The sequence below is a fragment of the Notolepis coatsorum genome (assembly GCF_963971535.1).
Source record: "Notolepis coatsorum genome assembly, chromosome: 9".
In the NCBI taxonomy this organism is placed as follows: Eukaryota; Metazoa; Chordata; class Actinopteri; order Aulopiformes; family Paralepididae; genus Notolepis; species Notolepis coatsorum.
The window spans coordinates 128,715,384-128,731,782 of NC_140173.1; the positions used below are offsets into that span (position 1 = coordinate 128,715,384).

At 41.5% G+C, this 16,399-nt stretch overlaps 1 protein-coding gene across 1 annotated transcript; it reads right to left on the minus strand.

The window, feature by feature from the left end:
* Positions 1-3,297: 3,297 nt before the first annotated feature.
* On the minus strand, positions 3,298-5,600 carry LOC311233927 (uncharacterized protein). The gene is made up of 2 exons (XM_084320980.1): positions 5,468-5,600; positions 3,298-4,012 (listed from the first exon to the last, which is right to left on the minus strand). The coding sequence occupies exons 1-2, from the start codon at positions 5,583-5,585 to the stop codon at positions 3,600-3,602; spliced, it is 531 nt and encodes a 176-aa protein (XP_084177106.1). The 5' UTR covers positions 5,586-5,600; the 3' UTR covers positions 3,298-3,599.
* Positions 5,601-16,399: the final 10,799 nt, after the last annotated feature.

The following is a 16,399-nucleotide window of genomic DNA, read 5'->3' on the forward strand; positions in this document are numbered from 1 at the left end:
ACAAATAAAGTAGTATTTTCTATATGAAAAATTAAATATGTATATCTGTTCTTTTATTTTAATTATTTTCAGCTCTTTAAGATTCAATGCTGGGCATAGAAATCTATTAAAGAAGATGTAAGCAGATTCTGTCCTCATTGTTGCTCAATAACTCCGTAGTTTAACATTAACTGTCCCTCTCAGACCATGTGAGATAAATTGAGTGAATTGCACACAAAAAAGCATGTGGAGGTAAAAACTGCTGTTCAGTCCAGAGACAAATATCCACACAACTGTTCTGTACTGTAATTGTTGACCCACTATTGTTTCACATTTGTACTGCTAGGTTTGTTGAGAGCAGTAGGCTACTGTCAGCCACTATGCCCATACATTATGTCTGATTATCACATGTCTTCACAACAATGAAAGGATTATGGTAGAACATTTACGAAGTGGTTCTTTAAGTGCTGCTTAATTTTCTAATAGCATGTACAGGTAGCAGAGAAACCAACAAGGTTACCTCAGGTGGTGGCTGGCTGCAAGGTGTAAACTGGATAACTAGCATTCTTTTGAAAAATAGATTTGTAAAAAGTAGTTGTAGATTGATGGTGCCTAAAGGCCACCTTTGAGCCCAGCAACTGTAAGGCAATAATCCTGTCCAGAAAGAGGAATCCATCTTGCCCTGAATTCTTTGGGAGCACTAAAATCAAGCTCAGTGAGCAGCTGGGACTTCTAGGACTGTGTATTGACAGAAAACTCCAGTGGAACAGCCATCTGTCTTAACATCTGCAAACGTACTGGACAATGTCTTGGAGCAATGCGGAAGTTGGCCAACAAGCTTGATCCTGGAGGCAGAGCCAACGTCTACAAAACCCAGGCCGGGAGTGTCATGGAATACTCCTGCCTCGCCTGGATGAATGTCTCACAAACCACACTTAGACAGCTAGATATCATCCAGAAAAAGGCACTAAAAATCATTGGTGTGGAATGGATGAGGACTATGCCCTAAAGGTTTATACCATCGCCAACAGTTGCAGCACACCAGATGCACACCCTCAACTGCCCAGCAGACCTGAAAGCACTGCTAACCTCAGCTCATGTCCCAGGACTAACACATGGAGGTTACCACCAAGGCATGCCCTGTCACTACCCAGGACTAACACCTGGAGGTTACCACCAAGGCATGCCCTGTCACTACCCAGGACTAACACCTGGAGGTTACCACCAAGGCATGCCCTGTCACTACCCAGGACTAACACCTGGAGGTTACCACCAAGGCATGCCCTGTCACTCCCCAGCACTAACACTGTTGCTTTGACAGGAGCTTTCTTCACTCTGCTATAACAACATGGAACAGCCTTCCCCTGCTATTGTTGGAAACATCACATAGAGTAGTGTTCATGCCTTCAAGAAGAGACTGAACAAACACCTCCTCCGTCTGAGACAGGAATCCTAAAGGACTCTCACACACACACACACACACACACACACACACACACACACACACACACACACACGTCACACACACACACCATCAGCTCCATATATATTCCTATAGTAGCTGCAGGTCAGTGATTGGCTCTGTGAATGATAAAAAAATAAAATAAAACTGCTAAATCTGCTAAAGCAGCAAAGGTGTAGTTTTGCTACATTTGCGAAAATCTACCTGCTAATATCAGTCAAGAAAGTAGAACGTCATGCAGAGATACTACACCTGGGTTTAGCACGCTACAGAATACATCCACCTGTAAGCCTGGCCTTCAGACATGAATATTTAGGAGAATATCTAAGGACATTTAAACATCCTTATTACATACGCCAATTGATAACACTTTTTTCTTTATAACTATTTGGGGGGGGGAAGCATTATTCAGATCCTTGGCCCACTGTCAACCTTTCCACCAAGTTTGAGCCAAATCTGAAGTGAAATGAGGTTAAGAAAAGAGTTGTCATGGTTACAGAGAGACAGGCAGACACAAACAAACAAACAAACACACACACACATGCATGCACGCACACACACACACACATAATACCCCCTTGTGCTTCATGCGTGGGTGTAATCAAGATCTGGATAAAGAATGGAGCTCTGAAATGGAATTCTGTTTTATTATTAAGTGGAAAGACACGTTGCGGTAGCTGGTTACTGTCACGTTTTAGACTCGGACGTGAAAGTTGTAATAAGATATTTAAAGATAAAAGAGATGAAACACTTTTGAAGGTATTTATTATAAAAAGTGAACAAGCAATGTAATATAAAAAGTGAATAAACAAGGTACAATTGAAATCTAGTTGGTACAACCGGCCGGTCGTGTATAAAAGAAAAATGCAGTCAAGTCATTGTCAGTCCAGTCCGTCCGTCCAGTCCAGTCAGTGCAGCAGTGTCCAGTCGAAGTCAAAGCAGAGAAGAAAAAGAGCAGTCCCCCTCCTCCCTTATCCTAGTGTTTTTATTGGTCCCCCAATCGTCCAGTGTGGTTGTGGTCTTCGTCCTGAGTGCACGTTGTGTGTCTTGTGTATTGGTCAGCCTGTATGTCAGGTGTGCATGAGTGCGTTGTACGCACTTTTACGTGCTCATATGTGCGTGTGTGTCTCTATCGATAACGATCTGTGATTAATGGAGACTGTGGTATTTTGACCAGCGGTTGACCGGGGTCTCTAATCCCTTCGTATATTAGCGACTTGTGGCATCTTGTGACAATGAGTTGAATGATTTGATCTGGCTAATCTGGTGAGATCTCTCACCAAAGGAGTCAATGTGTGTTTTGAGAGTGAGGGGGGGGGGGGTGTGCTGTGTAAAGGAATGTAAGCCTATTTATGTGTCTCCTGGATCGTGGCCTATCGTGGCCTATGTGCTGTGTCTTAACTTAGTTATTATTTAACATTACACATTGATTAAAAGTAGGCTACATTTTTCTAACAATGCTTGAGTATAAGCATCATAAAGCATGTTTGTTATTGTCATCATTGAGCTTATATGCATAAGTGTCGCTGATGACTGTTTCCCTATCGTCTGGTTGCGTCAGTGTCGCTGACAAGTGTTTCCCTATCGCCTGGTTGCGTCAGTGTCGCTGACAAGTGTTTCCCTATCGCCTGGTTGCATCAGTGTCGCTGACAAGTGTTTCCCTATCGCCTGGTTGCGTCAGTGTCGCTGACGAGTGTTTCCCTATCGCCTGGTTGCATCAGTGTCGCTGACAAGTGTTTCCCTATCGCCTGGTTGCGTCAGTGCTTCTTTCTTTTAAATGAGCTCAGCAATCAGAGTCATTCAGGGTGTTTCCACAACACGCTCATTCATTTTAGGCTTAGTCTAAAACACACGGCCTTACTGGAGTCGGAAACCTCTAATGGTAGAAAAAAATATGATATATTATTTTCACAATCATAATTCTCAAATACTAAAAAATGTCACTCTCCTGTACTCCTGTACGAAGATGTGACAATAAAGAATCTGTATCTGAAATCAGAGTATGTATGCTAGCTCACTTCCTTCAGTCATATCTGAGCCTGTCTGTGAAAGCTTCACAGATATTACACTACTCTCTGGATGTACCGTAACCTCTAACACTGGTACAATGAAATGTCACTCAGCCTGTAGGACGTCGGTCCTTAGTGGCGACGAGACACTACAACAGCTTAAGAAGCGGCTGCATCAGGTCCCGTGACGTGTGGACCAGAGCGGCGGCGAGCGGCGAGTAACGCAGCGCGGTCATTCCCACCAGGAAGTGCAACACCGTGCCCAGCAGCAGAATGGCCAGCAGGTAACCATAGAACAGCAGGCTGCACCAGCTGCCCCGGCGCAGCACCTGCCACGGGGGGTCCGGGTGGACCAGGCACAGGACTCCCAGCACCACGCTCTGGTTCACCAGCTGGCTGTAGTAGAGGTCAAAGATGGATACTGCTGGGGAGTTTGGGGTAGAGCGGCGCCGCTCAGCCTCCCACGTTCTGGCCAGCCAGGCAAGAGAGAGACTGTGGAGGATTAGGCCCAGCAGAGCATAGAAGTGCTCCAGAGGTTCCACTCCCAGCTGGCTACAGGAGACTGCAGGGAGGGAGGGAGAGAGGGAGGGAGGGAGGGAGGGAGGGAGGGAGGGAGGGAGGGAGGGAGGGAGGGAGAGAGGGAGGGAGAGAGGGAGAGAGAGAGAGAGAGAGAGAGAGAGAGAGAGAGAGAGAGAGAGAGAGAGAGAGAGAGAGAGAGAGAGAGAGAGAGAGAGAGGTTAGCCATTAATAGGAGGAATGACTTTGCGATGGGTCGCGCTACGGTCAAGTTAACTCTCTCCACTGACTTGCAATCAGCTTTGCCGCCCCATGTTTTAATGGAGACACCAGAGCAGTGTGGCTAGTAGTCTGGCAGGGGAGACGTGACTTGCATTGGCATCTGTTTCTGTATTCATTCAAACCTTTATTTATTCTCTAAAGGACAATTGAGGTCACCCTCATTTTCAATGTCGTCGAGACTTTACGGACATTTCAATGGATACTTTTTTTTTTACAATATAATAATAATAAATATGAATAACTCTATATAGCACTTTACACACATGGACCGCAGTGCAGAGTGCCCCACAGCAATTAGTATCATATGAACATAGGCATAAAATCAGCACACAGTTGACAGAATAAAAACAATGCACACATTGCAGACACAAGAATAGGTATAAAAGACAATAAAAGTAGTGCAACGTAAACAAGCAGACATAAGAATAGGCATAAAATAAGTACAACGTTGCTCGAAGGCATGTGAACCTTCCCCCTGGAACAACCAGTCCCCCAAACACCCCACACGTCAATCCCCACCACATCCCCATCCAAGACACCCCCCCCCCCCTGATAAAGCACGCCATGACCGAAGGAAAACACAAACAGCCCGCGTGCCACCCACACCGCACGGCGACGGGAATGCCACCCCCGTATAAAGCCATCGTTGGTAATCTCCCATAATCTCATCGCTGGATTGGAGCTCTGGACCTTATCATACTCGCTCTGGTGATTGGCTTATACACTTAAGGTTCCTAGAGTTTGCACTGAATTAGGAACATCTGCTTTTAGCTTCTGTGTCCCAGAAACATGGAATGTTTTGCAATTCATCAGTATCTATTGGTCTAAATCGTTAATAGCAAACCACTTCATTACACTCTGCAGTTGTTTTTAATTATTTTAAATGTTTAATTGATGAACTCTGTTTCTATATTGTTTTCTTTTTTATTACGTTTTGTATTTCTCACCATCATTGTAATTGAGAGCTTGCTCTCAATGACCCATCGAGATGAAATAAAGATTGAATGAATGAGTCTACCAATTGACCTATCTCTCAAACCCCACCCTCCTTTCTTGATCCTCCAATCACAACTGTCTACCCTTGTGATAACCCTCTACCAAACTTATTTTAATTTAAAATTGTGATTGGAGGATCGAGAAAAGAAGGCTGGGTTTGAGATCAAGGTCAACGTCTATCGCTCTACATCTTTTTATTAATCTTTTATATATTTTCTTATACCTGTGAGGGCAACAGATATGCCGCTCAGGGTGGCAGTCAGGATGGTGATGTGGACGGGAGGCACTGCCAGCTTCAGGCCATGACTCCAGCCCACGGTGAGCAGGGGCAGCAGGCGCATGGTGAGGGGGTAGAGTCCAGGGTGGGAACTGCTGGCCTTGGCCCACATAGACAGCACAGCCTGAGCACTGTCACAGATGGCAGGCACCAGTAGCCTCTCGCCGAGAGGCCGGGAGTAAGACCTGAGTGGTGCCAGACCCAGGGCATGAAGAAGATTCAAGGCTAGCAATGAGACCAGCACCTGAGGAAGATGTTGTTTGGAAAATATATTGATATTTTTATAGGAGTTAAGATGTACACACACCCCATGTGTCCCATGCAGCAGCCTTTTCATTCTATCGATATCTGTGATTTTCAGGCAGATATACACTGCTAGCGCTCTGTCACATGCATCTGCTCATCTGTCTCATAAAGGATATTCAGATTTATGTACATAAAGAAGAACAAGAAACATTTACCTAAGATGCTGTATGTTGAATATAAAGCTACATATCTTGGACTCCTATGGTACATCGACAACAGTGCAAGAAAGGAATAATGTTGCATACAGAATATTGATTGGCGTTTATGATTCAGTCTCCCCAGCCCATTCCACTGTTCAACATCCTAAATGGTAAATGCCATGGTGCATTTATATGGCGCTTTTATCCAAAGCGCTTTGCAATTTTTATGTTCCTCACATTCACCCATTCACTAACTAACACATTCACACACCGACAGTGGAGGCAACCATGCAAGGTGCCAACCTGCTCATCGGGAGCAATTAGGGGTTAAGTGTCTTGCTCAAAGACATATCGACACGCTGCCCGGGAGGAGCGGGAATCAAACCGGGAACCTTCCGATTACCAGACGGGCGCTCCACCTCCTGAGCCACTGTCGCCCCACCTCTCAGCATGTCTGGCTCAGACCAACATGTCTGAAGCAGAAATAGTTTGTGTGTATTGCGGTGTGTCAATACGATCCCATGCTTTATGCCATCATCTGATCATTGTGTTCCACACTGTCACTGTTCCACACTGTCACTGTTCCACACTGTCACTGTTCCACACTGTCAATGTTCCACACTGTCAATGTTCCACACTGTCAATGTTCCACACTGTCACTGTTCCACACTGTCAATGTTCCACACTGTCACTGTTCCACACTGTCAATGTTCCACACTGTCATTGTTCCACACTGTCAATGTGCCACACTGTCACTGTTCCACACTGTCAATGTTCCACACTGTCACTGTTCCACACTGTCAATGTTCCACAGTCACTGTTCCACACTGTCAATGTTCCACACTGTCACTGTTCCACACTGTCACTGTTCCACACTGTCAATTTTTTACACTGTCAATGTTCCACACTGTCACTGTTCCACATTGTCACTGTTCCACACTGTCAATTTTTTACACTGTCAATGTTCCACACTGTCACTTCCACACTGTCAATGTTCCACACTGTCAATGTTCCACAGTCACTGTTCCACACTGTCAATGTTTTACACTGTCAATGTTCCACATTGTCAGGAAGGAAGCCCTTATATATACGTTTTTGTATCGTTTTCCCTTTTCTTCTATTTTAATATCCTATTCAATGTCAGGGACCTGTATGTTGCCGTTAAAAGGCATACTGGGACTCCGAAGGTGCAGTACCGACCAGATCCTGCTAGTAGGCAGTATCGAGAGTGCAGTAAACCCTGTTCCAGACCGGGTGCTACGTTTAAACCGCTCCGGGCGCACTTTTCTAGTAATGGGAAACCTAGGGCTTCACTCGATCACATTGAATCGTTTTCAGGACCCCCGATCCATATGTTGTGGTGGGTTATGTCGTGGACAAGATGGACATAGGATGGACCAGATGGCGATCAAATAATTGAAATATTCTTTTTGGAATACCACCGAACACACACAGGTAAGGACAATCTGACGTCAATTTCAGCTTGATCGTGCAAGGTTATCGTACCCATCCCCCTGATCGGCGTGTGTTGTGGTAATAACGAACGACGTTACTGGCAATCAAATAATCAGAAACGACCCCCCCCTTTCATGCATTCATGATGAAACATAATACATATTATATAGATTTGATTTGGAAATAGTAGCGTGTCCAGGGACGAAACACCAATGGTTTTAGTAGAATTCACGTTGACCACTATAACCAGCCTCCCAGGAATTAGCCTGAATCATTCCGAAATTATACGTATATTCACCACGGGATAACACGTGAACGTATTCATGAATATTTTTTATTTTTTTTGCATCTTGAACGGAAGATAGTTACTGTCAAATGACCATGGTATTGTATCCATAGCTATAATATAAAATATAGATTTAGCTCTACAAACAAGGTGACGCACAGTGAAACTATGTAATGGAAACCTGGCCCAGCTAAAGCTAGATGGGAAATTGAATGGCCACGAATGAGTTAACTCAGAGGTTCCTGTTTTCATGCATGTTCCTGTTTGCATGCATGTTCCTGTGCATGTTTTGAGTTGGAAAAGGAAGGAAGCCCTTTTCAAACATTAACCCACTCTATGCTTTGTGAATTATAATCAGGGTGAACTATGTAGTAACGTATGTAGTTGTCAATAGCGAAGCTCACTCAGTTCAGCTTTGTTTATGTTTATTTTACAGGGACCTGGTTTTAGAATTGCACCAGGGTTAACTTCAAACTCGATTGCACTTACTTAAGACTACTTAGCTTCAACCTCGGGGCCAGGTCAGATTTACAACTGGGTCACTCAGTTCAGTTTTGGTTAAACATCATCCTATTATGTGTATAGTTGCTCTGAGTGTCCCCATGAACACATGCACGCATGCACGCACACACACACACACACACACACACACACACACGTGCACGCACGCACGCACACACACACACACACACACACACACACACACACACACACACACACACACACACACACACACACACACACACACACACACACACACACACACACACACACACACACACACGTCACACACACACACGCACACACACACACAGTGTGAAAATGCTCAAAGAACAAGCCAGGCAAAGGAGACCAACCTGGGCGAGACAGAGAGAGGCAGCGTAAGGGTAGTGGTACTGAGGGATGAAGATTCCTGCCACAAAGTTGCGTAGTCGGTCAGCCTGGCTGTAGGTCAGCAGCACCACCACACAGAGGACAGGGGCCAGGGACCTCCATGCATGCTGAGAGGACAGACATCTTCCCCACCTTTTGAACCCTGGACTGCACCACAGAGAGAGAGAGTTATAATCGCATTTTTTTTTATTATATTTTTTTATCTACCTTAAACGGATCTTTTTCAAGTTCCAAGTTTTAATACTCTTATCAACATGAGAGTCAACAAATGCTTGCTTTATGCAGCCATTTAACACAAAAGGATGACCCTCATGCATTGCAAATTTGCATCAAATTCAAAACAGAGTGATGCACAAAATAACTTAAAAGAAAATAATAATTTAAAACAATGAATAAAGTGTGCATGAAATAATAGGGGAAAGAAAACGTTAGGAACTTGTTACATTCACCCACACAAGGGCTGAGTAATCACACACACCCCCCCCTCTCTCTCACACACACACTCTCCCAGCTCTCTTTCTCTCTTGCCCCTTCTCTTGCCCCTTCCTCATCTCTCTCACCCCCCCTCCCTCTCTATATATATCTCACACACACACACACACACACACACACACACACACACACACACACACACACACACACACACACACACACACACACACACACACACACACACACACACACACACACACACACACACACACACACACACACACACTTCAGAAACAAACATAGTATCAATGAGAGCATCAATAATACACCTGAGTGAAGTCTAGTAAAAAAAAAAAAAAAAAAAACCCGTAAAGTTAATCGTGAGTTAAAAAGAATTGTGGCGTTAATAGAATATTTATTATTATTATTATTATTATTATTATTATTATTATTATTATTATTATTATTATTATTATTATTATTATTATTATTATTATTATTATTATTATTATTATTATTATTATTATTATTATTATTATTATTATTATTATTATTATTATTATTATTATTATTATTATTATTATTATTATTATTATTATACATTTTTAAGTGTAAATATGCAGCAAGGTATATAGTATATTACAAGTATATTTTTTGTATATTCCCAGGCTTGACCGCTGGTATTATCATGACATATCATACTGTATATAACGCCTCAATGTGCCTCACTGCCTCACTGAGCACAGAGTATAAACTCTTATCTTCCTGGACATTTTACATCTACATTTAACATTTTTATTTTTACTGTACATCTTACTGTATATGTTTGGCTGAATATTTTTGAATGTATATCCCTGACTGTATTTTTATTCTTATTCTTATTTTTTATTTGTGACTGCCTACATGTTTATTGTGAGCGATCTGTATTTCCCTCGGGATCAATAAAACTTCTATTCTATTCTATTCTACTCTATTCTATTATTTTACAGTGCCCGTCTGTTGAACAAAGTCTCCATGTTTCACTAACAGAAACACCATTAATGTGTTAGCTAATAATCTACTGCCAGCAATCCAATGTACTGTGTGTGATTGTCAATTCCACTTGAGCACAAATAACCATTTGTTGTATTTTCCTATGTGGATATATTGCATAAGCCCAGTATTGCAGTACTAAACGTTTGCACATGCTTTAGAGCTGACTTGTCATGACACTTAATTTGAAAAGAAAGGGATGAATAAACACAGATGAATGGCTATCTTTGACATGAACGACATTCTGTCATTCTGTACGGAGGGTGCTGGTTGTACTGGGAGTGTCTGTCCTGGCTGACATTAATGATTAAAAAGTATGTTTCCACCTCACGGTTGAAACTATTATTAACAGATTGCAGAATGGGTACAATACAGTACGGCTCAATACAGACAACTGCTAAGAGGATGCAGACCAGAAAAATACTTTCGTCTTGTTTACATCAGGGTCCTCCATTTTCATTAACATTTATTGCTTAGGACTTTAGTAAGTAATTCAGTTTATTGTCACTATGGGAGACTTGCTGGTAATTGTGCTTATTCAATAATTACCCATGGTCTCTTTATACAATTACTATATAAGTTCCAATAGTAGGCTAAATGATTGGTTATACAGATTAATTTCTAGTTTCTAAATGGAATTAAATTAATAAGATAAAATATAATTTATTTGTAATTATCAGTAAATCCTGGGGAATAAAATGATTTACCACGTGAATATAACACAAGAGTGGGATAGCAGTGGCAATCAGAGAACTGAATATAAACACAATTCTGAACTTGATAACTGACATTAAAGGCAATAAAAGAACAGAAAACTCACCATCTAATCTTGACTGTGGAGTCTGTTTTATCCTTAAATGTTCATACCACAGTCTGTGCAATATCTTCCACAGCAATCCTTATTTCAGCTGTCTGTCCAAGGCAACATAATAATGAATAATAATGATAATAATAATAATAATAATAATAATAAATAATAATAATAATAATAATAAATTCCCTTTTCCGAACAGCTGTCCTCTCTGCTCACCAGAACATGAACTCACCATCTGAGCTGAACCGAGTGCGTTCAGCTTGTTTGTATTTCCCCTGATGTGCAGGGGTGGACTTTGGCCATTACTTTGTTTATCTTCCCATAATTAGAGAAGCCATCTAGTGGACATTAATGTGTCACTTTAGAGCGCTGGAGAAACAAGCATACGCAACAGCCCCCTGCCTGGGGGCTACTTTACGTATAGGTATAGGGGTGGTACCTTGGTCTCTTGGACAGCCTTCATAATGATGAATGAGAGTGAGTTACAGCTGGTGTAACTTGAGTAGCCAACCACTACTGTAGAGACCCGCCCCTTCTACCATTGACATCTGCATGTGACATTTCTGTTCTCTCACAATCAAGCAAACATCAGTACGGTGCGGATAGTGCAGTCTTCATGGTGGTTGTATTCCGTTGGATGTCCTTTTCTAGTCACAGCAACTCACAAATCTTGCTGCTGTGTTTGATAGAACAGTGTATAGAACAGTGTTCTATATCTATGGTCATACAGGCAAAGCCCTTAAAGTAAACAAACTGATTGTACTTGGGAGCGAAGGCAAACAGTATAGCAGAGAGAGGGCCTCATGCATTGATCCATCTGGCCTGGTTGCTATGGCGACAAGCCTGCAGCCTAAAGAGTGTACCCATTTGTATTATGAAAGTAAAATAAATAACTGTAATTATTAAGGCTGTCAAATATATCGCGTTAATATCGCGTTAACTCCCGATTCTATTAATGCCACAAATTTTTTTTAACTCAAGATTAACTAAAAAAAAATAATTTTTTTACTAGACTTCACTCAGGTGTATTATTGATGCTCTCATTGATACTATGTTTGTTTCTGACGTGTGTGTGTGTGTGTGTGTGTGTGTGTGTGTGTGTGTGTGTGTGTGTGTGTGTGTGTGTGTGTGTGTGTGTGTGTGTGTGTGTGTGTGTGTGTGAGATATAGAGAGAGAGGGGGGTGAGAGAGATGAGGAAGGGGCAAAAGAGAAAAAGATTTGGGAGAGTGTGTGTGTGAGGGAGAGAGGGGGGTGTGTGATTAATCAGCCCTTGTGTGTGTGAATGTAACAAGTTCCTAACGTTTTCTTTCCCCTATTATTTCATGCACACTTTATTCATTGTTTTAAATTATTATTTTCTTTTAAGTTATTTTGTGCATCACTCTGTTTTGAATTTGATGCAAATTTGCAATGCATGAGGGTCATCCTTTTGTGTTAAATGGCTGCACAAAGCAAGCATTTGTTGACTCGCATGTTGATAAGAGTATTAAAACTTGGAACTTGAAAAAGATCTGTTTAAGGTAAAAAAGAAATTCAAAATAAAAATGCGATTAATTTGCGATTAATCGCAAGTTAACTATGGACAATCATGCGATTAATCGAGTTAAATATTTTAATCGTTTGACAGCACTAGTAATTATACATACTGTTATTTGATTACTAAGAAACATGCAGGTGTAGGCTTTTTGGAATGTTTTATCATAACTCTATAGGTTTCAAGTCAAGTCAAATGTACCTTTATTAATCCCTTTGGGGAAGTTCAGGCTTCATAGCAGCATGGGGGATGGGGGAGGGGAGGTGCAGGCAGATTTATTTTATTTTTTATTTTTTTATATAATATGAATAATAATAATAACTAGACAATTCCGCGCGGGGGAAATTGTGAAAGTGTGGGTGACGCCTGTGCACCGCCGGCCAACGGGAGAGGGTCTCTCGCGAGTCTCTATGACAAAAAAAAAACATATACACACACACACACACGCATGGCATTTAAAGTGAGGAGTTAATCCCTAGCGCCTAAACCCTTATCTTAACCCACACTACTAAACGATTAACCTTAACCCTTAGCTTAACCCTAAGGTAACCTAAATCCAAGTCCAGCACTAATCCTTTTTAAAATGTCCCTTTTTCCCACGTGAAATTAAAATGGTCCCCACAAATATAGTAACACACACACACACACACACCAGAATGATGGCCGTTTAAAGGTTAAAGCAGGAGGCCAGGAGGCGTGTCTGCCTTCTGCAACGCTGCTCCAGTTCCACGTTGCCGTTTTGCACTCCGATTGGCCGAGCGCGCGCATGAGCGCGCACGAGCGCTCCTCTAATCTAAACTCCCCTTAACGTATACAACTTTTCCGAGTTTATAAAAATGTTCTGACTTTTCTGACTTTTTCAAATTTTTCTGACTTTTCCGATTTTTTTTAAAATGTTTCTGACTTTTCCGAGTTTTTGAAATTTTTCTGACTTTTCCGAGTTTTTAAAAAATTTCTGACTTTTCAGAGTTTTTTAAATTTTTCGGACTTTTCCCAGTTTTAAAATTTGTTCTGACTTTTCTGAGTTTTTGATTTTTTTTTACTTTTCCGCGTTTTTTAAATTTTTCTGACTTTTCCGAGTTTATTTTTAAATGTTCAGACTTTTCCCAGTTTTTAAAAAAATTTCGACTTTTCTGAGTTTAAAATAGTTTTCTGACTTTTCTGAGTTTTTGAAATTTTCCGGACTTTTCTGAGTTTTAATTTTTTTCGGACTTTTTTTTAAAAAAATCTGACTTTTCTGAGTTTAAAATAGTTTTCTGACTTTTCTGAGTTTTTGAAATTTTCTGGACTTTTCTGAGTTTTAATTTTTTTCGGACTTTTCCGAGTTTTTTTTTAAGTGTTTCAGACTTTTCCGAGTTTTTTTTTTTTTTTTTACTTTTCCGAGTTTTTGAAATGTTTCAGACTTTTCAGTTTTAGAAATTTTTCTGACTTTTCAGAGTTTTTGAAATTTTTCTGACTTTTCCGAGTTTTAAAAAATATTTCTGACTTTTCCGAGTTTTTGAAATTTTTTTGACTTTTCTGAGTTTTTTTTTTTTTTTTACTTTTCCGAGTTTTTGAAATTTTTTGGACTTTTCCGAGTTTTTGAAATGTTTCGGACTTTTCCGAGTTTTTGAAATTTTTCGGGACTAAGGGGGTGTGGCCTACGGGGCGTGGTCTAAGGATCGGGGGAGTGGTCAACATCGACCAATGAAAGAGGATATCCCTACCGAGTCCAATGGCACAACCCGCAAGTCTCGATGACAAACGGTTCAAGAGATACACTGAGGGGGTGTGGCCTAAGGGGGCGTGGTCTAAGGATCAGGGGAGTGGTCAACATCGACCAATGAAAGAGGATATCCCTACCGAGTCCAATGGGTCAACATAGACCAATGAAAGAGCACATCCCTACTGAGTACAATGACACAACCCGCAAGACAGAGGGCGCTGTCAAGCAATTCAGTACTGCAACACAGAGGGCGATTAAGGGTTAAGACCATGAGAGGTCATTGGCAGGTCAGCTGTAGACATGGGCCATGAGCCACACACCTGTTAGGCTGATGCAATCATGCATCAGCTGATGCAATCACGAATGACTATGCACTTTCACTTTGAATGTATTTCAATGAGGGCAGACGCATGACTGCATTGTCACGATGATTAAAAGCAAACGATAAGAGATGAAGCGTTGTGAAGCGCACATGAGCACTTCAAGGAGTAGGTGAAGGGTTGTGTGCGATATTGTGGCATTCCATCGACAATTGTGGCCGCGGTGACGATCGGAACAGAAGGGGGGGAAAGCGATAAAACCAGCCTTTTCTTAGAGTGCGAACACATTGGTGTCTATGGGGAGGAGAACCTTCAAACAAATGGTCATCAGTTGAGATAGAAATGTCCAATTCCATTTATTTTTCTTTTGTGAGTGAACCGACAGCCGTGTCATCGTTTTGATGTGTTTTTTTCAATTTTCCTACGTCCAAAATTGAGACCACTGTCGCAATTTACCCAAGGTAGTGATTGTGGACTTTAGGAGGTCGGGGGTCAAGGACTACAGCCCCCTCAGCATCGACGGGGCACCGGTTGAGAGAGTGAACAGTTTTAAGTACCTCGGAGCCCACATATCCGAGGACTTGACATGGACCACACACATTGACAGTGTTGTGAAGAAGGCACGACAACGCCTCTACTTCCTCAGGTGCCTAAGGAAGTTCCAAGTCAGTCAGAAGATCCTTAAGAACTTCTACTCATGTACAATAGAGAGCATCCTGACTGGCAACATCACCTCCTGGTTTGGGAATAGCACTGCACAAGACCGAAGCAGACTACAAAGAGTGACACGTTCAGCCGAACGCACAATTGGAGGGGGGCTTCCCACCCTCCAGAACATTTACAACAAGCGGTGCAGGGGTAAGGCTAAGAGAATCATCAAGGACTCCAGCCACCCGAACAACTGCCTCTTTGAACTGCTGCGGTCAGGCAAGCGATACCGGAGTCTCAAGGCGAGCACAGAAAGACTCAGAAGAAGCTTCTATCCCCAGGCCATCAGGCTGCTCAACGAACAATAAACACTATGCAACAACCATCAAATGCACACAGCACACACATCCACACGCACACACTCACTTTAAACAAACAACACACTGCAGCACCCACTCTCCACACTTTAGATCACCTAAACACACTTTATATTTATTGGTAAAGGATTTGCACTACAACTCGTACACCTTACTGTAAATTGTACCTAAATTGTACCTCATCCCATTTCTGCTTTGTTTGCACTATATAGTATTGTATATTAGTACATTGCATAGTATATTGTATATTGTATGGTAACTCAGTTACTTCTATTCTGCATCGAACATTGTACATATGTCTATACTGAACACTGTGACCTCTATTTTTACTTCTATTTTACATGCTATACTATTTTATTTCATACTTATCTTGTCTAGCACAGTCTCTGGAGCGTAACAGTAAGACGCATTTTGTATAAAAGTATTCTGTACTTCTGTATGACAACTATTAAAGAAACTCCACCACTCTAACTTGCAATGCATTTCCAATGGGACCGAGATTTTCCCGTTTAAAGTCGATTCGTAGCCAAGTGGTGAGGTGAAACTTTCCGAAAAGCAATAACGCTGTGACTTGGAGCAAGCCGGTCGTTTTGATACCTTTCACGTGTATGGGGCGCGAACACTCTGGCAGGAGTTGTGTTTGCAAAATCGGCGGAATAAATAAATAAATAAAAAGAGTATAGATTCTAATAGTGTGGGTGGCAACCTGGCTTCGCCAGGTCACCCACACTAATAATAATAATAATGTAGAAAAGATTAAAGAATATAAAATAATAATATATAATACAATAATAAAAATAATAATATAATATACAAATATAATATAAAAATGGTTTTGTGTTGTGTTGTGACATCATTATTAGAATGTTCAGTTCTCAAAATGATAATGTCACATGAGCTCGTACACCTGAAAGAGTTCAAGAGGAAAAAAGGCA

What these genes read in the sequence shown, in the direction of transcription:
- LOC311233927 (XM_084320980.1), bottom strand. Translation starts at nt 5,585, where the DNA reads ATGCGCCTGCTGCCCCTGCTCACCGTGGGCTGGAGTCATGGCCTGAAG. An exon ending in CATATCTGTTGCCCTCACAG is followed by an intron (nt 4,013 to 5,467) that starts GTATAAGAAAAT and finishes CCCTCCCTGCAG; the next exon opens with TCTCCTGTAGCCAGCTGGGA.